At 41.3% G+C, this 26026-nt stretch overlaps 1 protein-coding gene across 1 annotated transcript in view; it reads left to right on the top strand.

The window, feature by feature from the left end:
• RASAL1 (RAS protein activator like 1) overlaps positions 1-26026 on the top strand; it is a 53034-nt gene that overhangs the window by 13817 nt on the left and 13191 nt on the right. Inside the window, exons 2-6 of the mRNA XM_075213735.1 lie at positions 17541-17597; positions 20972-21085; positions 21775-21836; positions 22142-22271; positions 25226-25307. Of these exons, the coding sequence (XP_075069836.1) occupies positions 17541-17597; positions 20972-21085; positions 21775-21836; positions 22142-22271; positions 25226-25307 (445 nt within the window). The remainder of the gene's footprint in view (positions 1-17540; positions 17598-20971; positions 21086-21774; positions 21837-22141; positions 22272-25225; positions 25308-26026) is intronic.

Below are 26026 nucleotides of genomic sequence, written 5' to 3'. Positions count from 1 at the left end.
GGTGGGTTTTCAGAGAACACTTTAATATTTGTAGACCAGAGGAGAGTCTTATTGCGCGAGGAAGAGAATTCCATAGAGTGGGTGCAGCCCAAAAAAAGTCCTGTAACCGGGAATGGGAGGATGTAATGAGGGTGGATGAGAAACGCAGATCTTGTACAGAATGGAGTTGCTGAGTTGGGAGATAAATTGAATTCTGGAAATGTTTTTTTAGATGTATATAACATGATTTAGATATATTTAATTGGGGCAACAAAGGATAGGCGTGAGTTGAGGATTATTCCTAGGCAGCGAGCTTGTGGGGTGGGATTTACGGTCATGTTATCAACAGAAATAGAAATGTCAGGTATGCTCTTGTGGGTGGGAATATTATTAACTTTGTTTTAGAAAGATTTAGTTTGAGTTGGCGAGAGGACATCCCAGATGAAATGGCAGAAAGACAGTCAATTATACGGGACAACACAGATGTCGAGAGATCAGGAGAGGATAGATAGATTTGGGTATCCTTTGCATAGAGATGATACTGAAATCCAAAGGAACGTATTAGATTTCCAAGAGAAGCGGTATAGATAGAGAACAGCAGAGGACCTAGCACTGAGCCTTGCGATACTCCAACTGATAAAGGAAGGGGAGCAGAGGTGGCCCCAGATAAATTAACAGTGAAAGAGCGATTAGAAAGGTAGCATCAGAACCAGGATAGGACAGTGTCTTGAAGAGCTAGGGATTGCAGCGTTTGTATGAGGAGAGAGTGGTCAACGGTGTCAAATGCAGCCAAGAGATCCAGGAGAATTAGGAGAGAGCAATGGCGTTTAGTTTTGGCAGTGATCAGATCATTGATAACCGTAGTCAACGCAGTCTCTGTGGAATGTTGAGAACGAAAGCCAGACTGAAGAGGATCTAACAGGTTGTTTGCGGAAAGGAAGCGTGTGAGACGAGTGTAGGCAAGTCTCTCGAGAAGCTTGGAGGGGCCTGGGAGCTGAGAGATGGGATGGTAATTTGAGAGAGAGTTTGGGTCGGAATCTTGTTTTTTTTAGAATAGGAGTAATCACTGCGTGCTTGTATAGTGATGGAAAGATGCCAGTAGAGAGCAAGAGATTACAGATTTTAATTTAGAGGTGAAATGAGCACAGGAGACGGGGATCTACCAATTTGCGAGGGAATAGGATCAGGAGGTAGAGTAGGAAGATAAGAGCGCAGAAATTTCCTCTTCGTTTGTGGGGTCAAATGAAGAGAGGGTGTCAGATGGTAGTGGGAAGGAATAGGGCTGATTGCTTGTCGAGAAAGAGGATACCATTTCTAGTCTGATCTTGTCCTTGAAATAGGAAGCAAGATCCTGGGCACTGATGGTAGATGGAGGGTTCGGGGTGGGATTTAAATGTGTTTAAAAAGGCATTTGGGGTTAGAAGCCTGAGCAGTGTCCAGATCATTTTGATAGGAGCGGTAGATAGAAGCATATGTGAAGAAGTCATTAGAGGTGTGAGATTTACGCCAGTGACGTTCTGCTTTAGGGGAAAGTTTTTGGAAGATTTTGCGGTGCTGTATTGTGCCATAGTTGACATTGAAGTCGACGTGTAGTGTCTCTGGAGCCACTTGATCAAGGGCCGTTGCTAAGGTTTGGTGAAAATGAGGTACTGCTATCTCAGGGGAGGAAAATGTAGAGATAGGGGAGAGAAGGTGTTGGAGAGAGGTAGAAAATTGTTGAAGATTAATAGAATTAAACTTTCTGCGGGTGTGAGGAGGCTTGGTAGAGTTAGACATCAGAGAGGATAGAGCAGTGGGAGTGAGCGTGTAGCTGATAAGGTGATGATCTGAGAGGGGGAAGGGTGTGTTAAGGAAATTTGAAACTGAGCATATACTTATCTTTCCTTTTGTTTGGCCTTCAAGCTCTGAAAAGCTATCCTTTTTGGAGCTTATGTTGCCACAGATCGCAGTCCCTATTGAAAATTATGGGAACTGCGGTTTAGTTAGAAACTTAGCCTAATACTGAACTTATCTATGATACCTCCTGTGCTAGGTGTTAAGTAGCTAGGCCATTTTTTTTGCATGGTTTATGGCTTTATAAATAGGGCCCCAGTCTGTAACTCATGGGGATTTCTGAGCGCACCCCTCCCCCCTTCTATTTTATCCAGCCACATCTCCCAAATATTTCCAACCTTCTCCCTCTCCCGTATTCTGTAGCTTCCTCTTCTCTGTAACCTTACCAACCTTACCTGACGGTGTGCAGAGTTGGTAGATAGAGGGCAGGAATTTGCACTGCCCGTGTTAAGTTAAGTTAACTAATAATGTCTCATTATGAGACATTACTAGTGTGTTTACCAGACCACAATGCTGTCGCCTTAGTGCCCTGGGCAGCTGCCTAATGGTAGCGACGGCCCTGTTACTTTGAGAAATGAAGAATGCACTGGTGCGTGACGGCAACTCAAAAAGGCCTGTAAGCCAACAGTTTTAGATAATAGCAGGATCCTTTCCATGGTAAAGAAAAACCCCTTCACAACATCCAACCAAGTGAAGAACATTCTCCAGGAGGTAGGCATATTATTATCCAAGTCTACCATAAAGAGAAGACTTAACAAGGGTTTAACACAAGATGCAAACCATTCATAAGCCTCCAGAATAGAATGGCCAAAAAACATCTAAAAAAGCCAGCACAATTCTGTAATTGATAGTGTACCGCTGCAGCTGTAGAGATTTTGGTCCCCTATAGGCCCTGTACCAGTGGTACACCAAAATAAACAGCTCCCCACTCTTCCCCATATAAAGGAGCAAATGCTTCCTTCATGGACCATTGGAAAGGGGCCTGGAGCTGTAGCTCCATCGGCCCCTATCTTAATTTGTCCCTGCTGATAATGTGTGCAGATCTGTGATCATACCTTTTAAGGTTACCGATACCATGCCGAATCGCAAATTGGCCACAAAAGGTGATGGCACCCCACTCTGAGGAGAAGCCTATAGGAATGCCGTCAAGCCAGGTCCTGGAGATTGCCCACTTCCCTCACCCCATCACTAGTCACTCTCCCCATTCTGAGAAACTGATTTCAAGTTTTCCCTTGGTTGTTCTCCAGGGGAGAACAACCAAGTCACATCCCCTTAACCTCGGCACAGGCTGTGACATATAACATTTACATACATAGTTGATGAGGTTCAAAAAATACATCAGTTCAACCTATTTTGGATTTCCTGTAATCCCTCACTTTTATATTTGAAATTGATCCAGAGTAAGCAACCGCCAATCTGTTTCAATTGTGAAAACCACCTCAGACCCAATATTGCAGTCCTATTTTTACCCTATATACACTTTTGCGCAACACATTTGTCTATCCCTTTCTTAAACGTGTCTATTGAATCTGCCATCACAACCTTCCCTGGCAGTGAATTCCAAATCTTAACTGTCCTTACTGTAAAGAAGTACGGGCAGTCAAGATTTCCTTTGCTGGTTGTGAAATTTCTTCTCTTCTAACCTTAGGGGATGACCGCTTGTCCTGTGTATAGTCTAGAGAAATTCACTGTCCCCCGTGTTTTGGTTTTGGTTTTGGATCTGGATTAACTTCATGTTTTGGTTTCGACAAAACCGCCCTTGTGTGTTTTGATTTTGGATCCCTATATATTTTTTATTTTTTTTTTGTTCCCCTTACATTATTAACCTTAATAGCACTAGTTTCAAGTCATTTGCAGTCAATTTTGACCACCTCACAGGTCACAATATTATTTACATACACTTTCAAACAAAGACTGCCGCAGTTCTTGCCAGTTATAAGAAGGCCATTGTCATGTCTGGGCATAAGACCAAAATATCCACCTCTTATATGTGGAATTATTTTTCCCAAATTCTGACAAGTTATCTAGCTATTTGTAGCATTGTAAAGCCACAGTCAGTAGAGGTAGGGACCTTAACCATCTAGGAACCTTATCCATGTTATGCCATTTGAAGCGAGTTCATGGAAAGCTTTTGTGAAAATCAGAAACTTGTGCTGAAAAATATGAACAAGCAGTCCAGCATCAGCTACCTCCCTTCTCTCATCTAGATTCCCAGCACCTGCAATCTACACCCCCAACACCTTCATCATCAACATCCTCACAAGTAATCGGAGTTAGTCCAGCATCCAAGTTGCTAAGGCGAGATGACTCCTCCCCTATCCAGGACTCTTCAGAAGAATCCTTGAGGGTTAGGCCCACTGCTGCTGGGGGTGGATCTTCAACCCAGAAGCATACCAAGAAGAAGACTACTAGTAGTTTACAACAATTGACTGTTAAATAATCCTTTGCAAAAGGACACAAGTATGAGAGCTGTCACTCAGTCACAAAGCGGATCACAGACACCGTGGCGACTATGCTAGTATTAGTTCTGCGTCCAATATCCACTATTAATGCAGCTGGTTTTAGACAGTTACTTGAGGTCTTGTGTCCCTGTTACCAAATTCCATCACGACACCATTTTACTAGAAGAGCTATTCCTCACCTCTACCAGAAGGTTCATAAAAAATGTAATTATTGGGTTACAAAATGCCATCCTACCCACATATATGCGGACAAGCAGAACTGGGCAAACTAAAGATTATATGACTGTGACAGGCCACTGGGTTAGTGATTCGCCTTCATAGGCAGGAACAGCAGCATCTACTCAACTACATCAGATTTTTTCAAAGCAGGCTACTCTGTGTTCACTGGCTTCATTAAAAGGCATACAGCTGACAATCTGTTTCAAAAACTAAGGGATGTCATTGCAACATGGCTAATCCTGCTTGGACTCTCCTCAGGATATGTAATTTCTGATAACGCCACCAATATTATGAGAGCATTACAGCTCGGTGAATGCCCTCACATTCCCTGTTTTGCTCACACAGTCATCTTGGTGGTGCAGAGCTTTTTGAAAAAAATGACAGGGATATCCAGGAGATGCTGTCTGTGGCCTGTAAAATTTCTGGCATTCTGGAACATGTAGGAGATTGTAGCAACTACAAGAACAATTTAATTTGCCCTGCCACCAACTGAAGCAAGAGGTGGTAACAAGGTGGATTTTCACCCTTTATATGCTTCTGAGGATGGAGGAACAGCGAAAAGCCATCCACGCTTACTCCACAAGCCATGACATTGGGATAGGAGGGGGGACGTATTTTAGTTCAGCGCAGTGGAGAATACTTTGTGTTGTGCAAGGTGCTGAAACCATTCGACATAGTCACCTGTGAAGTGAGTTCAGACACTACTAGCTTGAGCCAAGTGATTTCCCTTAATTGGACTTTTGGGAAAGCAGCTTGAGAAACTGAAGGAGGAGATGAAACAAAGCAATTCTGCAAAGTAAGTCAGACTTGTAGATCAAGAACTTTATTCGCTTTGCCAGGATCCAAGAGTTATCAAAATCTTGAAACCGGATCACTACATTTTGGCGATTGTGCTTGATCCTAGGTTTAAGAGCTATGTCTTCTCTTTGCTTCCAACTGACCTAGATCTCAAGAGATGCAAGGAGCTCCTTGTGAGCAAGATGACCACTTAAGAGGTAGGTGGCACAACGGCTTCTCCTCCTTCAGTTTCTCAGACAACTGCTGTTAGGAAAAAACTTTCTCGGGAGACCCAGCAGGGATGATGTAGATGACTCGGCACAACATTTGAACTCTAAAAGAATTGGGCAAAATTTGTGACACCGCTGCTGTAACTCCACCTGATCCTACTATCAACATCCACAGAATGGTGGAGGGTTATTTTTATTTTATATTTTTAATGGTATAAAGACAACGGTTTTATTAACAAACAACAACTTTGATTTCAGAAGTAATGTGAGCATGGATGTCTAAATAGATGTTTATATGTATTACTCAAACCTTACGCTCTGCTGCTGTTTCATCAGTATTGCACAAAGTGTTTTGAAATCTGCACTTTGCATCAAAGGTATCCATATATTTGAATTTTTGTTGGGATTTGGGCCGATTGAAAGCTCAGTGATGACTTACTTTTTGCTGTGAAGATCCATGGCTCTTTAGTGCATTGTCTGGAACAAGATCCAATATACTCATGTCAGTGATCACAGCCAATTTTAGACACCTGGCGGATTTACCCTTCTGAAGTTTCTTTATAATCGTCCTTTTAATTCTCTCTCGTGCGTGTGACCACATACTTTGTTTTTCACTAGGTTCACCATCTCCAACTGTTATAGGACAAGTGAAATTCGCAGTGCTCTGGGTGACGGCGATCTCCTCGTCTTCATCTTTCAAAGCTTCGTCTGTAGGGCTTTGTAAGCTTTCCTCCCCCTCATACTTCCTCCCCCTCTGACCTCTCTATCACTGTCGACATCACCTCTATCTCCCTGTCCCCCAACTTCGCTGCCTCGGGGTCATCCTTGACTCCTCTCTCTCCTTTGCCCCTCACATTCTCTCTCTCTTGCTAAATCCTGCCGCTTCCAGCTGCGTAACATCGCACGCATCCGGCCCTTCCTCTCCCAAGATGCCACCAAATGTCTTATTCACTCTCTGATCATCTCCCGCTTGGACTACTGCAACCTTCTCCTCACTGGCCTCCCCCACTCTCATCTCGCTCCCCTTCGTTCTGTTCTTAACGCAGCCGCTAGGCTTATCTTCCTTTCTCGCCGCTCCTCTTCTGTCTCCCCCCTCTACAAAGCCCTTCACTGGCTCCCCTTCCCCTACAGAATCCTGTTCAAGCTCCTCACTCTCACATACAAGGCCCTCGCCAACTCCACTGCTCCCTACATCTCCAACCTCATCTCTGTTCACGCTCTATCCCGCCCTCTCCGATCCGCCAACGACCGTCGCCTCTCCTCCCCTCTGATTACCTCCTCACACGCGCGAATCCAAGACTTCTCCCGCGCTGCCCCCCTCCACTGGAACAAGCTCCCTCCCTCGATCAGAACATCCCCCTACTCTGTCCAGTTTCAAACGGACTCTAAAAACCCACCTCTTTCTCAAAGCCTTCCAGTCTCCCACTTAACTTCCTACCTTTTCTGCCTCCCTCCCCTCTTCCCCCTTCCCTGAATCTGCCTCCGTTCCCCCTTCTCTCCCTCTCACCCTGTGTCTCTCTGTCTGTCTACCCCTCCCCTTAGATTGTACGCTCCCTTGAGCAGGGCCATCTCTCCTCCTGTTTCCTGCACCTCTTACTCTGCTCTCCAACTACCTTTCCCCCCACCCCTCTGGGGGTCTCCCTGTCATCCGCGCCCTTCCTCTTGGGCTCCGGCGCCTGCCGGTCTTCCCTCCCCCCTCTCTCTAGCTGTGCTCTGAGCTTACTGAGTTACTGTGCTTATTGTTTACTGTATTTTGCCGTCCCACCTTGTACTGTACTTGTTTGTCCCTGTACGGCGCTACGGACACTGAGTGGCGCCTTATAAATAAAAATTAATAATAATAGGGACCGGTGACACACCCATTTGTTTTCTCAGGTCTCTTGGCTGTTCTTTAAACTGGATATATTTATCGGCCTGCCTCAGGGCCTCCTCCTGTATTATTCTTCTGAAGCGCAGTGTAACTCTCGTGTACAAGCTCTCTTAAATCCGGGATCTCATTCGGTGGCTCATATTTTTTAATTTTAATTATGGTCTCCTGAACTACATCTCTATATTGGAATACGCTGCACTGAACAGAAATTTAAACCAACATGATGGATTCCATGCTGCCCATATGTTCCGTGTCAGTCTGTCTGAAGAGATTTAATGCCATTCCAGTTGTAATATCCATTTATGTGTCTACATAAATTTGCCAATTCTTCTGGGATGAAAGGGAGGTATCCATAGAGGAGAAGGAGATTAAAGATGCAGCACAAGCAGACATGGTTTAATAATGTAGATTTATTGACAGCACTGTTGGGCTTAAGGCAGCTAAGCTATTGGTAACTTGTTTTGTGGTGGCCCAAACAAACCAAGCACTTCAGCCACAAAAGTGGCACTCCTTGTCGCTGGAGTACTTGATTTGTTAAACTGTACATGTCCTTTTCAATATCTTACATAAGGGTGGGTGGGAGGTCTTAAGGATAATTCCATATTGCACTACTTTTCTTTTCTGCCACTGCTGTGTGGCAATGTTTCCTAGGTGTGCTGTGAACTGTCGTGTGTTTGTGACGTTGCTCTGTCTCTTAGCATCCAGCCAGCTTGCTGCAGTCTTTGTCCTAATGTGTATGAATATAATGTGACCTGTGAGGTGGTCACAATTGACTGGAAATTAGTGTTATTGAGGTTAATAATAATGTAGGAAAAAAAGAGCAAAATTATGTGATTTGAGCAATATTTCTAAAAGAAAAATACAGATCCAATACACACAATGGCGTTTTTACCAAAAAACGAACTTAATAAAGATCCAAAACGCAAGGTTCAATGAACATCTCTAGTAATAAGAGGTGCTTACAGAGGTAACAGTAGTCCAATGAGAGAAATTCTGGGGGAATTTTTTTTTTTTTTTTTTTTTTTGTCTAGCCCCCCATCTAAGACTTTGTCCTACAATTTTCTGTTAATGTTTTTCATTTGTGTGTATTCATGTAAAATAGAACACAATTAAATACTTAAAAAACTTGTATAAAAGTACCCAATTATTGTCCGTTTTCCCTCTTAGTTGGTATTGAAGCAAAGCTGATTATCTGATATGGTTGAAAGTTCACATTATCAATATCAACTATTCGAGTGAGGTACACTTTCTAATCACTTCTACTGTTCTTAAGTTACCACTTATACCCTCTGACTTATAATGAGTGCATGTAATTTGAAAGTTGAACATAGATTTTCTTAGGAGTTTTGGAAATTCCCATTGTTATGGATGTTTTTCTAATCACAATTTTTGATGTGTAATCCATTTCCACAGACACCAGTGTATGGATAAATATTCAAAACATCTATCGGACACTTGGGGAGTAGATTTACTAAAACGTCTAAAAAGAAAAGTGGAGGTGTTGCCTCTAGCAACCAGCCAGATTCTAGCTATCATTTTTTTTTTTTTAGAATTTTCTACATAAGTGATCTTTAGAATCTTATTGGTTGCTATAAGCAATACCTCCACTCTTCTTTTTTATAAGTTTTGTAAATCTAGCCCTCGGAGATGCTCATCTTAATTTGTTTGAGGTTCTCCAAAAAGGTGAGGACCATAAAATTGCATTGGAGGTGTTCTAGTTCATCTGTTGCCCAAGCTTGGTCTGACTTACACAACAGGGATCAAAATATGAAACCTCTTTTGTATTAGTTTAATATATTCGGTTTGGAAACCACTTCCATGTTCTAAAACATCATAAATTATAGAAAATAAAATATGTGCTTTGGCAACACGGATGACCAGACAGTGTGCAGTTGTCAGTCAGTCGGTTTTGGTTTTGTTTTTTGTGTTTTTGTTTTGTTTTTGTCTATTTCCTAGGCTGTTTTAGATGGTTCCTTAATGTTGTCTGGTAGTGCACTGCTTTTTCATTGCTGCCAGTATAAATTGCTCATGACAATATCAGATTAAAGCATTTCTTGCTTACACCGAAACCTATTTGTACATTTCAGTTAGAACGAGGGAAACCTAGCTATAATTGATTTATACTTGGTCCTGCAAATATTCTGCCCCATGAAGTGGCTGGTCTGGGTTTTTCGTTGTTCCAGCACTGCTGCTTTCAGAGAGCAGTTATCCATTTCTTGAAGTGGGATGTACAGTGTATATTCGTGATGGTCAAGTGAAAAATCTTTACTAACAATCGGCAAAGTGGGGAAAAGAATGGAAGGGACATATTTACACGTTACCTGCAAAACTGTTTATTTGCATGGGAATTTTTGATGCTAAGGAAGATTTTGGTCTGGGTGATTATCATGGAGTCAGAACCATTTCAATCATACTTGCACATCCTGTTCCCCCATGATACTAATTTAGGAACACTGGAGAATGAACTGCAGGAAAACGGATAATAGACGTGATCGAAATGATGGTGAATGTGTTGGGTACCTCCATAAAATTCTATGCATGCCTAAGTTTGTCAGAGGGTCTGCAAGGGGTCAATCACACCACATGTTCACAGGGGCTCTCCAGCAGCATGTCTGCTGAAGGGACACCGCCTTAAAAGGGCCTCACAGATGCTGTTGTCACAGGGATCATGACAACCACTCCTGCCTGCCCACAAACATGGCTAAAACTCAAATGTATCAGAAATTTTCATCACTTCTATAAATAACATACAGCACTAAAAGCAAAATAGTATCACTGATTATATTTACTGTAGCTGATTTAGGGTATAAGTGAACTGGTATAACTCAGGACAGGGGTGCAGGGGTTACAGTGGCTGCTGGGAGTGGTGGTGAGGGGAGCATGGCAACGCCGGGTACCTCTCCTCCAAGGATCCCTTCTTCCGAGCCCCCATTCTTCTCTCAAGAGCAGAATGGAGACCTATTCTGAGTGACACATGCGTTGGACCACGCATGCCCAGAAGAGTCCCTCTCCATTGAGAGCAGAGCAGGGGGGAATGAGATGTGAGAATAGCATCACATCTCAGTCCCCTACCCAAGTTTTGCAGTGGAACCCGGTGATGCACTGTTTCACCCTTGATTCAGGAACTCAAAAGCTGAGAGAATGAACCAATGGGCAAAGTAATCAGCATGACTTTTGAAGTCCTGAGATATACCAGTTCCTTTTTACACCAATCGCTTACAGTCAAAATGTTCTTCTTTTGGTTTCTTGCTATTACTACTAAGGCATATCTGTTATCCCTTTCCTTGGCAGCTGCTGCTCTGCTGTAGCACCAGTATAAGGATGTTTTCTTGTGTCTTTAATGATCATTTCCAGGTTGATAGCTGTCTCCTATCATGTTGGTTTAATTCTGGCTTTAAAGTCAGGGGGTGGTCCAACTTTATTTCAGGGCTTTACCATGGGCAAATGTATTTACAAAACTGAATGTTGTTGCATATGAAATCTATTTTAAAGTCGGCTACTCCTGTCCACTTTTCCTGATGGAGGCACATCTTGTAGCTTCAAATTGTTGCCTGGCTCTAACATGGCTTCCCCCAGTTGCCAGGGAAAACCATCACTGATTCCACAATAGAATGATGGACCAAACACTGTTGCCGAATACCACTTATTTCACCGGTTTTAATAGTCCCAGAGCAGCTATCCTTCTCTAATGGGACTTGCATACCTGGTGATGTTGGAAGTCTGATGTGGCATAGGGTGAAGTTGTCTACACTTCCTGGCTCATGTTGACGGCTCTCCTGACAACCATGCAGCTGTTACTAGCTATAAGACATTTCTGCCTGGGAGGGAGGTAATTTCAAACTCTAATTAAAAAAAGCTATTTATGCCGCGGTTTGAAAGCCACTGTTGTCAACAAATGAGATGTGGGCAGGCCTGCATGCACAATGTAGATATGCTCTCTCTGTAAAGACTGAAGATTTTATAAATACTGGCAATCAGTACACAGTACATTTTTTTTGACACGGTATGTAGTGAGCTTAAGCCTGATTTGAATAGACAAATAGTCTTTTGGATCAAATTAAGTAAAACCAAATGTCACCAGAAGTGGATATATTCTTTAAATATACTGGCAGACAGCAGTGTCCCTAGAACATATTTTCAAATGTTGGTTATGATCTTATGCAGCTAATCATTGTCACAAAGAGTTCCTTTCCTTTAAGCTATAATGCACATTTTGTCCTGCATTTGATTCCCTCTAGTTTTCAATAAGTCCTCCACCAGTTAGGGAGTTGCAGGAGGCACTACGGGTGTCTGGACTGGGTGAATACATTATGTAAATCAAGCCCTGTGCTCATCTGAATATATCTGCTTATCTGTACACATCATCAAGGCTGTGATGAAGAAATGTTCATAGGAGACAAAACGAACAGAGAAATGGCAGACAGAACAATCAAGCAGAGCTCTGATTTTCCTGTGTATCAATGATAAACCAAAATGCTTATTTAAACACAGCTTGCAATTCCCCCAGACAGACCCTCCCTGCAGGGGACTGCTGAGAGAATGATCCATATGCCAAAACTCTTGGTTTTTTTGCATCCAGATGGGCCCTCCCCATCTCTTCACTCTCACCCACTCTCTTTCTCCCTGTCCTAATCAGCACTCATTATTTAATTAGAAATTCTAATTAAAAAAACAGCTGATGAAGGCGGGTGGGAGGCAGAGGAGGTGTATAGATAAAAAAATAAATAAAAAAAAGGATGAGCGAACTCATTTTGTGAAAACGGGAATCGGAATAAAATTCAATCTTAACTCTTTAAGTGACCCCATAGTCTTTTAATGATGCCAAGAACCACATATGTGTATAACGTCTAAGAACTTATAATAACCTGCCACCAGAAACTGCAGGGCCCAGTACAAATTTGACAGCCACCTTCCTTCCTTGCTTCCTTCCCTCACTCCACCCTCATTTTTAAATTATTCTCTATCTGACATTTCCCCCCATTCTCTACAGTCATCCCCATCCCAGGCTCCATCTAACCCCTGCGGTAGTTTATTTATCTGTGTCTCCTTTTGGCTCCTCTTTATCGACAGCGCTGTGATGTTATTAATTACAAGTCAGCAATGTTTAACGGAGCCTTTCTGCCTTGTGGCTCTTTGTCCGTGAGCCGGGCACCTGTAAGGATTGGCATTGTGGGGCCCCAACATCTTGGGAGTGAAGGCCTTCAAGAGGGCCCACTGCCGCATCGTTAATTATGCGCTGAGGTCTCCCAACACCACCTCTCACATCTCAGGAGCTGCTGCTGCTGCCTGGAAATGGAGCCCATTACCTCCATTAATTCACTGTGGAGGCCCCCCTCCTAATAAATTTGTTTGGGCCTAGGGCTGGTGGGACCACATACTGTTGTACTCCATGTACCCGCCCCCCCCCCCCCCCCCTTCCTCCCTGATGGCAGTCCTAAATGTCTTCCTGAGCAACATTGGGAGGAGAGGGTACATAAAGACCATCTAAAGGCTCCTGATCAGAAGTGGTACCAGTTTGGCCTTAATTCCTCCAGCAGTGAGAAGAAACAGAAGGAAAACATTGTGTCTGATGCACTATATAAACTGCTGTAGTATATCTTGTTTGATACCACTCTGTACATGCCCAATAAGTGGGTGAATGCTTATGTGCAGTTGCAGATTTGAGTGATCTTGTTATGTATGCCAACCTGGGGCATTCTAACGTAGGCATATATACACCTTTCTGCTGTATTAGAGAGGTGTTCGCTGTTTTATTTGATGCCTAAAGCGAATGCATTTGATGCAAATAAAAACAAATGGATAAAAACATGGGCGCAGGTGGAATGTATGTGGCTTGTGCCTTGCGCAAACCTGGCACATATGCTACCGAGGCAAACCTGCTTGGATCATAAGATGCGTATGGCTCAGCATATGGGTGTAAATAAGCTATTTTTATGTGTATATTACGTCCAATTTGTGACCAACTCTGGACAATTGTCAAGGCAGTCAGAACCAGACACAGTGGATGTTCAAGTTTGAATCGTATGAAGATCTTATTTAAACACTAAGCTCTAAGTACTGAACGTTTCCAAATCCCATGGTCCACTGCTTCCGAGAAGAGAGCTGGGGTTAAGAGAAAACCATACCATTTAGTAATATTACTGTTATGGGAAGGGGGCACTACAGATCCTTTTTACTGAAGGCAATGCCACTGCTTCCTGACTTGGGTAGATATTGCTGGGACCTAGTTTAGTTTCACCCTCTAAATGAATGTGGAGAGGATAGATTTGATCTCCTTAGACTATTAGAAAGTCGTGTGTGTGTGTTAACCATAGAAAGAAATCTATGAATAAAGGGTATATGGTTGCTATTGGGAGCATAAAAGAATACATTAGTAACTGTCTTCTAGGGAACCAATCTCTATAAGAAACCTAACAGCTTTATGCCATATGACCTCTTTATTAATAAATGAAGATGTTCTCCTAGACAGGATGGCCACCACATTATGTATAGAAGGACCATTTACCATGAAAATTTAGATTGTGGAAGTCTGTGAATCTTGGTTGTTCTAAAGAAGAAAAGTGTCTGCATGTGAAGAAGTGTGTGAAACATGTCCACACTAGACATTAAAATGACGTTATTATTGGTAAGCTTTGCTTTTTTGCCCTATGATAAATCTGCCCCTAAATCTGACTTTAATGTGTGCTGCAGGGCTCTGGTACTGCAGCGTATGGATATGTGAGATGTGACCCATGTTCGAGTTGGCTCAAGTTGTCCCTATGGAGAGGTGGGATACCTCTACTCTTCCAAATTTTCCAATCTTAGTGGTACTTTTCTTCTCAAGCAAATTCTAACCCCATATACTTAAGATCACTTTGCTATTGAAAATACATGGGTTGTTATTAGCTGCCACAAAGGAGCACATGTCTTGCACCACAAAGTGACCAACCAGTATTGGATCATTTTTGCATTGTGTTGCATGCTGTATTTAACTTACAGTAGCTTATCTACTAAACTCTGTATTGGTAGTATAGTATTGTTGTGTTACGAACCTTTATACATTTTGGCCCAAATTTCTGTCTAGTTGTCACTTGTTAACTGTAATTTTACTTTGTGGAGTGGGATTCTTCTACTTTATCTCTGATAAATGGAATACTGTAATAATCGGCCCCAAAATATTATGGACCTGATTTGTGTTCGTGAACAACTCTAAACAGTACAATCATTAATAAAAATATGGTTGGTTTTAAATATATTTTTTACATTAAATACATAAATCAAGATTGTCTTAATGTGTACTGTACATACAATGTGTTTTTATAGTCTATCTTGCTTGTATACACATGTTCTGTGACACTCATATGTCTTACACCAGCTCTGTAGCCGAAAGTAAACATACTTAAGAGAAACCCAAGCTTTGAATCGGCCGCATTTGCCCTGGCAAGCCCTTACTGTACATTGCCTACGCCCGTCCACCACTTTCCATCCCCATTACGCCCTTCATGTTGTAGGCAGTCGTAAGTGTCATTTGCGTTTGGACATGAATTGCATGCAAGTGCTTTCATTGGTGTAAGATCCGTTTCTGAGGATGCACAGAGCTATTTCACAAAAGATACATCTCTCAAACAGACTTGCGTCTGAACATGAATCAGGCCCTGTGTGTCTGCACTTTGGTATTCCACTTTGAGATGTAAAAAGTTGATTTTATTTAATTTGTATCAGCTGTTGACCTGCAAACTTGTTTCTGTAACTTTGTTGGGTGAGGACAGACCATTTAGAGGTTGAGCTCCAACAAGAAATTATTAACCATCAAGAGTGCCAGTGACATTTTATACTGTCTGTGGTGTTGGTTTGTGCCCTGTTAGAAATTAAATACCTTGTTTCACATTGTTTATTTTGACTTGTGCTAGAGATTTTCTTTCTTTTAATGTGGAAGGGTTGCACTAGCTGAAGCAAAGAAGCTGACATTTAGGTGAATTGGCTCCATCTAATTCTCAAATTGAAACCACTTCGAATTTTTGGTATTTAGTCACTAGCACTATAATGGTAAGCCCCCCTCTGGTGTGATTATTTACACTTCCGATTGACTGTTTGGCCCAAAGACTAGGAAATAAAGGAGACACACTAGGAACAGCTACCTAGCACCATAAGGCTCATATGACAAGAGAGGCAATAAGCCAGACACACGTAAAATAATGTGTTTGTCGTAGCACTTACCCCTTCGGGGTTAAGTCTCCTGCATACCTAGCCAATAACATGCACTGGGAGTGACGAGGCTTCTCCATATATTCTTACACCAGTGGCTGCTGGGTCTTTTCTTCCTGTACAGGATACCCTCCTTACTCCTAGCCTGCTAATGTCATTACGTGACTTTCCGTGATTGCACTAACCCTCTTTTTATTCCTGAACAGACAAGGCACAGTTGGTAGAAGAGCATCTCATTGAGCCACTAATAAGCATATGGTGCTTCCGTAGATTGGCCACGGGTCAGTGCCCCTTCAAAGCAACCAGACTTTGGTCCTTTTGTGAGGTGGATTCCTTGACCTGCTTTGTGTGTACACGTCACTGTTGAGTCCAGAAGGGGTGTGGTCACTCTGTTGTCAGAATTTAGCACCGGCCAATAGTTAAGGATCATATTCGAGCTCAGTGATAAAATGTTCTGACCTTCCACCTGTATTTACTTTGCGTTTAAGTGGCTAGCTGCCCAGCTCTCACTCAGCCCCACCGTCTTTTATCAATTTATAATTAATAAACTGTGACCTTTTTCCAAACTTAATCTAGTGTTCACGTGTTTGGTAGAATTATAGTAATAAGTATACACTAGAAGGAGGTTGGGTGCATGAACAGAAGACCTCAACACAATGCCGTTTATGAACTGAGGGAGAGATTGCCTGGGACAGAGGGGAGGAGGTTCTGGGAACCCCAGCAATCTGGGAGTGGGTCCATGGCCTGCTGCCATGAGGAGTCCAAATGCATCATGATGGAGTTAGTGAGTCAAATGGGACAGATTTGAGGGAGAGCTTTTCTCTGAATGTGACTGCATGATAGATAGATACAGCATCTGAGTGAGCCCAGAGACATCTTACTAGGAACAGAGAGGCAGCAAACATGTGATGTTACCCCTGCAGAGGAGGGGTGAGCAGGGCTGAAAGAGCAGAGGAGGAGAGTAGCTACAGAGTTTGTATCTTGCAATATAGAGAGAGTCTGGCACCCAACTTGCTTTAATATCCATTGCACTGCAACACCACCTGTGTCCATGTGTAACAGACATTGCTGGAACACCTGCATGTTCTGGGACCCTCTGGTCACTTATGACCACACTTGAGCTAGCCAGGGCAGAGGAACAGCAAGCAAGGAGGTGCATTCCTTACCCATGCACCCCAGTCAGGGTCAGGCTGGGCTGGGGGTCAGAGAGGCATCTGCCTCCTGGGCCGGTCTCATAGTGGGCTAACTTGGGCTTGCTCACTGGGCCACCTGCATTTTCTTTCATTTAAAATGTTCCTAATAGGCTGTTGAGTTGAATCCTGCCTCATGGGCTACAATTTGCCAGCTCTCTCCTGACCCCAGGTCAGACTGACTAGCATGGAGGCTGAGGTTAATAACTGTATGGAGGTCCTGCTAGGTTTGGGTATTTTATCCTGAGTAATCTAGCACATTAATTACTGACAATAATATTGGTAGGTCTCCCTGTGACATCATTTATTAGTGCATCATGTCGTACTTGCCGACTTTTAAAACCTCCTGTCCCCTGCTATGAAATACCAAAATTTATGGCATAGCGAAGGAGGTTGCCTATTCATTCAGCAGGACTCCCCGAAATTTGGGAATGTCCTGGAAATTCCGGGAGAGTAGGCATCTTATGACATATCAGAACAACACCTCTGTTGCCAAACATTTGGTGGTCCTCTCGCTATTGCAGTCTATTGCAGTTCCACTCACTTACTAAATTATAGTGGGATATAATCATTTGCATTTTTTATTAGCACAATGAACTCTTTGCTAAATTTACAAATAATGTAGAGAAAACTTATAAACAGCACACTAAAGCTATTGTACACTATGGACTTGGCACATAATTCAGTGATGACGAAGTTTGGTTAGGTATGATAAGACTAGTAGAACATTAGCCAGACTGGACAATATGTCTCTTGTAGCTGTCAATGTCTGACCTTTTTCCTTCCTCTCCCAAAGGTCAGGAACAAGTGACCCATACTGCATTGTCAAGGTGGATAATGAAGTGGTGGCACGGTAAGTGCTATAAATTGTTACTCTTCTCAGATACTTCTTAAAATGCAATATACTGTGTACATACATATATGCACAGTATTTCCAGTCAGTATTTTTATTGTATACATACATGCTTAAACTTAATGTTTCACACACAAAACAAGTTCTTTTTAGCAGATGAATTAAAGAAACAATTGGAACAAATTAGTACATACTTGCACACTCTCTGGAAGATTCCCGAATTCCAGGTAGGTCTCCTAGATTCCCAGACTCCTGGCAGAACAGGCCATTCTCCCACATCCTGTCCATTTCTAAGTGAGGGTGGCCCCCACCGAATAATGATGCCATAGTAGTGCTGCAAGGGGCAGAACCAAAATAATGTGATTCACAACTCCCCGCCCCATCCGTTTAAGGCGCCACAAGGGTTCCGTAGTGCTGTACATTGGGGGTGGGGAGCATAAATAAAAATGACAAAATAATATAAATACAAACAACAAATGTACATAATTACTACCAGCTCAATTAAATAATTACCTAAGGAAAACACTAGAGGATTGGGCACTGCTCTTGAGATGAAATATGTTGCTTGCTGAAATTAATATTTTAGCTTTTTATAGCCACATTTTGCCCCAATAATAACTTTAAAGTATTTAGGGGTTGATAGTGAAAGAGAAAAAGGCGCTCTTCTTTAAATTAATGAAATGTGTATAAAATCATTTGAGACAGCAGCCAAGGACAAATAAGACCAATGTGCAAGTGCAAATAAAAGAAAAATGTTGTCCGGCGCTCAGAAACAAACAAAATCTAAAAATCACTGTGTCGGCATATACGTAAAGGAGAATTTTGGGCACAATATGGGGTTAATTTAACTGCTTAGGAGTTAGATTTACTCATTCCTCCTTGACCAATATTTATTTCATTCATATTGGGGCATTCATTGTATATTTCTTTCATATCCAGGACATTCATTATGTATATCTGTCATATCGCGGGGGGGTGGGTGTCTAGGAGTGGAGGCCTAACCATTTTTTTGGAGTAGGCAGGGCTTTTCCCCTTTCTGACAGACGAGATAGTTAAAATCACATGCTGTTTGAGCTATCGCAGCTGTCAGAACCACAAGGTTTTTCTGGGGGGGAGGGGTTTTAAACTCTACTTTGGCAAACCGCTGCTTAATACATTGCACCGTTTGTATGCATTCAATTGTAAAAATGGTGATTGCGGTTTCAGATCTGTCAGTTTTTTACAGATGCATTTTCGTATGTGGCTAAGACCTTCGTAAATCTCGCTGTTTGCAAACTGCACATCAGATCACAAAAAAAAGGTGTTTTTGATAAAAATTCTGCTTAGTAAATCTCCCACCAAGAGCTTCCTGTACATGATCTGCAAGTTTATTACCTTAATTATAAACAGTCTTTGCACAGTAATGAATCGACTTCCAGATATGGTTTATTATTGATTTACCACTCAATGTATAACTCCTATCAACTGTTTCCAGTGCAAACGTTCTGATCTATCTTATGCAAAATATATATATATATGATATATACATGATATATACATGAACATCCAGATTTGGATTTTAGGCTTAATACTTCCATATTAAATATATTCTGAAAAATATTGCTATTAATACACCAAGGTCAAACTTACAGTATCAATTTTTCATAAATGTCCTCTTAGAATGAGAGGACTAGAGACAAGCCAGCAGTACTAACTGGCCCCCAGACACAGGTTCTCAAACTGCAGTAATATTACAGCTCGATGTGCCACTGTTCAGTGAAATGATGCAGAATAGACATCGTTGTTGTTTCTCTTTGCAGCGTCACTTTTTGCATTAATGAAAGTAACTAGTTCATTTTTTACATACTTAAAATAGCCTACTATCTCAAAAAGAATGGGAATAAAGGATGGACGTAATATTCATGGTTACAGTACATCTTGCTGATTTTCAGAAGCCTGTAATGATGAATGGATGATGTGCAAGCATGGTGGGTTAACAAAAGCAATTGATTTAAGTGTCAGAAATAGCTGAATATTCTCCAGTGCCAATGACTGCTCCACTTAGACTCTTAAAGGCACATAAAACACTGCATATATAGTATGTATAATGGACAGCTCACAATAGCCCTCCCCACTTACTGACCTGGATTTATAATGCCTAATACCATAGGGCTATACAAAGGTGTTTTATCCTCTGTGTTCCTTGATGAGGGGGAGATGTGAAAGATTCCCCCCCCCCCCTCTTATGAAGTGTGAGTATCTCAGCATCCCTTCATCCCGTTTCCATGGAGACAGGATGGAGTTATAGCTCTTCTTGAGCCTGTTACTAAGCTTGGAGTAAAGCCTTGTTATCCCCATGGGATGCGTTGCACCCTTGATGTACCTGCACATCAAATAAACTGGAGTTGTTCGAAAAAAAGCTGTTTAACCCATGCAAATAGCATATTACGTTGGTAAAGGCACAAAGTTATCCCTTGTCCCAACTGTTGGGACTGCCTGCTTGGTGAACAGTGAAATTGCTACTGTTATGTGGTAGACAAGGTTTGGATGAGCCTCCACCAAACAGGATTGGTAAAGGATTACCTTTCTTGTTACATGGTTCACTTCATGTTACTTGAACTGCAAGTTTTAATGGAATTTAATTATAGATTATTAATCTTGCTTCTTCTTTATTGTACTTTTCTGGTTAAAATGGCTTCAGGGTCCGTCCCATATGAAACCTAACTTTTGTGTCTACATCATATACAAATTTGTATAGTTGGCTACATATTAATGGAACCTTTTCTTATTAAAGATGCAATGAAAACACTTATCCATTCTGTTATTACCTACTGAAACCTTCTATCTGACATCCCCCTCATTCATCTGTTCCCACAGTCCACCCTGAATGCTGCAGATTCATTGATCTTCCTCCTTGGCTACTCCACATCCACTGCACCAGTCTGCAGATCCCTACACTGGCTCCCCATAACCTCCAGAATCCAATTCAAATTAATTACTCACCTTCAAGCCCTCAGCAACACCACCCATTCAAGCCTCACCTCTAAATACCCTCCCGCATGTCCTCTTAGAAGTTTGTAGAGCTGACAATGATTTGATCTGTTTCATTGATGCTTATCCAGTTAACTTATTAATTTACTGATTGTATAGCCTTCATAGGGACCATATAAAACCTAACTTCATTCTCTACTTTTATTATAGCTGTTGTGGTGATGTTGTTTGATTTGATTTTTTTAATGTATTCTCTATTGACTTCCACTTCTCAAAATATTATATTTCTAACAAGAAAAATATGTTCCTTTTGTTTTCTGTGTAATATTCCCTTCAATACATATACTGCAGATATGTCCATGAAACAGTTTGCCTCTCACAATCTCATGTTTACTCACAAACAGCACAGCCACTGTCTGGAAGAATCTGAACCCATTTTGGGGTGAAGAGTTCACCCTTCATCTTCCCCTTGGTTTCCATACACTCTCGTTCTATGTGATGGATGAGGACACAATTGGGTGAGATTGTTTCTTTCCTTAGCAGGGTATTTTCTATTAAAGTGAATTGGATAGAAATTGTGTTTTTATATCTAGAACAATATTAGAGGAGATTTGACCTATTCATCAGATTTTAAAATAAAAACAACATACATCTAGCTTTACTACAATGTGATTTTTAAAGCCAATACCTGGAAGAGTAATTATACTCTACTTATATTGTTTTTATTTAATTTGCTTGTCTCCAAAGGCAGACTGTGCATAGATCTATGTTCAGGGCCATCTTAACAACATTATGGGCCCCCGGGCAAAACAGTGCACCGGGGCCCCTAGATATAGATATAGATATAGATATAGATATAGATATAGATATAGATATAGATATAGATATATAGAGATGGATAGATGTACTTTCTCGGTGACCCTTGAAGGTTTTTTTTTGCAGGTTTTTTCTTTTGCAGGATTATTTATTCTCATTAAGAGCCGTGCCTATGGGGCCCCCTTGCCCGCGGGGCCCCCGGGCAGCTGCCCATTGTGCCCAATGGAAAAGATGGCCCTGTCTGTTTCAATGACTGCACACTGGCTCCTGGGTCGCTGTGTGTTTACATAACATCATACGTCACCACGTGTCCTCTGTTTCACATACCATTCCATGTCTTGCTGTCACTACCATTTTACAATCGCTCTAATCTGTGTTTTTCCTATCGCAGACACGATGACGTTATTGGCAAGATATCACTCAGCAAAGAATATATTGCATCACAACCACGAGGTAAATGAACTTCCTCAGTGCCTACAACTCTGCCTAATACTAATAAATCGACGTAACATACACAATAAAGTGGCCTTTCTAGGGCAATATGATCGGAGGCCAGAGGGATCCAGCTATTCTGGTTAGCTGAGCAACAGTCCATGTAACTACTATTATGTTCTCCACTGGTCAGATATCTCAAGTATTCCTAAATCTGACACTCTAAGAAATGTCCTTTCTTATTAACTAATTATAATTTTGCTTGATACATATGTCTTATTTGCTATGAAGTTTACACTTAATAAAACCGTTTGTATGCTCTCCAGGTATTGACAGCTGGATTAACCTGAGCCTTGTGAATCCAGATGAAGAAGTCCAGGGGGAAATTTATCTCGAGTTACATATAATGCAAGACCAACACAAGAGCAACCTGCACTGCCATGTCCTGGAGGCCAGGTACATGAAGCTTTAGGTGACCGTGACATTAGATGTGGGAGGATTTGGTTCACAGTTCTTTCTCATCATCATCTACTTATAAGGCGCCACAAAACTTTACAACGCGGAACAGGCAGAATGACAAATCCTACAAATCACATGCCACTGGTTTGTTGGCGCGACCATCTGCTTGAAATAACTTGCCATATATAGTAATTATTAGTTTTAGCAAATTACTTAGCTTAAAAACAAACACCTTTTGTGGTCATTTTAGCATCTTGACAAGAAATGGGGCTCGTCAACTTCTGTCATCAGTCTATGATGAGAGAGATAATATTGTTACATAACAAGAAAAGCAACTTTCTTACAAAAAAAGCTATACTCTTTTCTCTTAATGTCACATCATTAGATATCTTTCATATCACCTTGGATAAAATTGTCCTAGTTTTAAATGGATTGGGCCGTACATATATAACATAAATGAGTAAAGTGTGTTACTGCCACAAGCCCACATACTGTTATGTATCCTACTACCTTCACCTCATGCAAAAGTGAAGGGTAGCTGCAGGCTTTCCTGTCCCTATGAGGGAGGGTTATTATTAGAATACCTATTGGTTTCCCAGCGTGATTGACAACCACAGCCTATTTGTGAAGACAAATTACCTTCCAAGCCTCCTGCCATAGTGAAGGGAGCCCAGAGTCTTGTGACAATAGAGAGAATTAAAGTGATGTGTATTACATCTTGACCTCCATACTAGGACCCTGATTAGTGAGTTCATTCAGAACTGCGTGTCAGAAAACACAAACGTGCAGCCCCTGAGGGGTACCCCTTGGTATGATCCAGGAAACTCTACCTGAGCAAGGAAATGTCTTCATAAACAGGTATGAGCAGGAAGATATCAATAATGCAATGTGTCACCTCTAGGCAAAGTTATCCTTCCTGCTGGTAAAGTGAGTGCATCTCAACCCATAATCACATTGCCCAAGGCCATAGTGTGCTGTTATAAAATAATAGTTACGTTCATCCTCATGATCCACTTTACCACTTGGGCAGAACTCCTGGGGTAAAAATCACCTGAAAATATTCTTATACTTGTGGACACTATAAAATGATGAGATATATATATATATATATCTCTGATAACAATCACGTGTACAGTATATATTTATGTTTTATATTTTTATATATTTGTTTGTGATTACAAAGCAGTTTTGCATATATCACTAACTCGTTATTAGTTAAACATGTTTTATTTAAGTGTTAAACACCAATGTTTGTTGTGCACACAACAAAGCCAGAATGTTTTGGTGAGGTTTGACCTACTCTTCATGAAATGTGTTAACTCTTTAAGGGTGTCTTATTTTCAGTTTCAAGGACGTTTTGGCGTTATAAGAAATGAACAATGAACCCAATGTAGTAAAGTGTATAAATCAGAAGTCTTTCATAGCACTTTGTTCCAAATTATGACAATTAACATATTACCCTAGATAGCTGTTGTCATGAAGACATTTGCTCAGGCAATGATGGTGTTTAAAAATTAAATTATTAGGAATTAAATAGTGCAGGGTTACCCTGAGTAGCAGATTCATCATGTAGCCCTGTGGTGATGTCAGATAAAAGCGTCAACGTTTTCCTACTGTCAACATTTTAAGAGATAAAAGGTTAGGGTGTGCAATGCTACATTTGTAGTTTTCTGAAAACTTCCCTGAGATGAACCTAAATTTTAGAATACATTTGTAACACTTTTATTTATGGATCTCCCGGTTTTTAATATTGAATTCCTCTATAATATTATTCCTTTGAGTTTTTGCTTTGTCTTTATGCAGTTGCCTGAGGCCTCATTCTATTTCATTGTTGGCTCTGAATTCCACTACTTTCTGAATCCGTATTACTCATGATTATAACAATGGCACACTCTATTTTCTCTTATGATCCATTCCCAAAGGTGTCTGATGAAGGCTTTTGTCTTGAAATTATAACATGCCTCTTTTGTATAACAGCAAATCTCTAAACTGCAGTCTCCAACATACCATTCATTCCTTATAAATGTCAGCTTAGTGACAATAATCCTTATTTACATCACCGTGGCATCAGAGAACCAATGCCACTGCCCAGTCTTACCCCATCCCAGACAATGATAAGGCTAGTGTGCCCGATATCGCTACGCTTTTCAGACTCTGAGATATATATATATATATGTTCCTCTGAAGGTCTTTTAACGAATGTATGTGCTTGGGAAATATGACCTCAGATCTAGACATTTAATGACAATTTGCCAGCTCCCAGCGTGAAGCAGAAAAGATTGTGGTTTCCTAGCAACAGGTTTATGCGCTTAGCAACACAGCAATCATTTGAAGTGTAGGGATAGCTGGAATTAAGAAAGAGATGGGGAGTCTATGTAAGGCCATTCACATGCAAAAATCCCATGTATGTAAGATGAGAGGGAATGATGATATTAATATTCAAAATAACATGCTGTGGCATAGAATAAAATGATGGGTATCCCAATGTGCATGGTCAGATATACATGAATCTGCTGGGGGCATATAGAAATGTTGCACTGTAAATATCTGATTAATGGTACAGGTGTGCACTGAGTTACAATGCAATGTTCTGGTTTATGAAATAGCATGTTTGTCATACCAGAACTGTATATGGTCACCATAATGTTATACTATGTTTACTAACTGTGTAGTCTGGATTAGATGACCATTTACATTGCCTTGATAGTGTTGACAAAAAAAAAAATAAATAAAATGCAAAATTTAGAGAGAAAAACATGTAGCTTCACTATGAAAATGTATTTAGTGTAAATAAAAATATTTATGTAAATGATTGCATAATATAGGCTAATTAAAATGACATACTCATTGCTAGCTGAGTGCACGAGGCTTTATTTCTTCATTACTATCCGGTTAGCCATGTAACCTGTTTTGCTTTATAAGAGATTCGTTGCCTCTTGTCCCTTCCTCAGAGACTTGGCACCCCGAGACATCTCTGGCACCTCAGACCCCTTTGTTCGTATCTTCTGCAACAATCAGACTTTGGAAACCTCAGTGAGTATGCTTCTCCTCCGCCCCTGTATATGTGGCTTGTTAACACCTGTGTCTAACATCCTACTGGGCATGGGAATTCTGTCTAAAATGAATATACACACTCATCTTTGTCTATTGGTCTTAAGAGCTTGTTGTGAAAATGAACATTTATTGAGCATCAAACTGTGTAGCAGTGTTTGCTAAACATTGAGATAGGGCTAGGCTAAATATATACCAGGCTTTGTGTCACCTGCTGAGAAAGGAATGCTTAATACATCCATAAAATATTGAAAATCTTTTTTTAACGATTTGCATTTTCACTTTTGTTGCCTTCTGCAAGGACAATGATTAACTTGTATCATGAAATGCACCTGTCATGGATAATGAATTTAGTGGGCCTGTGCACAAGAGAAGGGCCATATGTGACAAGAGCAGGGTACAGAAGGTGAAGAATGCCCTCAACACTCTCCCCTTGTTATGTATGTGACATATGCCCTCCCCCACTTGTCACGTGTACACCCAGTCACCTCCCTCCACCTGTTCCTACCTGCTGCAATGTCCCGTCTAGGAGTGCTCTGGACTTTACAACAGCTCCCACCTCTGTTTGTTCCATGTGGGTAAGGTTCTGAGCAGGGTGCTGTCACAGAGGATGTCTCTCTGCACATAACCCATGCTTCCACTTCATCTTGTGGGTGTTATCTAGTGCACTGCAGCATGCTGAGCTCCTCTCCACCAGACCC

This window comes from Mixophyes fleayi, chromosome 1 (genome assembly GCF_038048845.1).
Source record: "Mixophyes fleayi isolate aMixFle1 chromosome 1, aMixFle1.hap1, whole genome shotgun sequence".
NCBI lineage: Eukaryota > Metazoa > Chordata > Amphibia > Anura > Limnodynastidae > Mixophyes > Mixophyes fleayi.
This window is presented reverse-complemented; position numbering and strand designations above follow the sequence as displayed.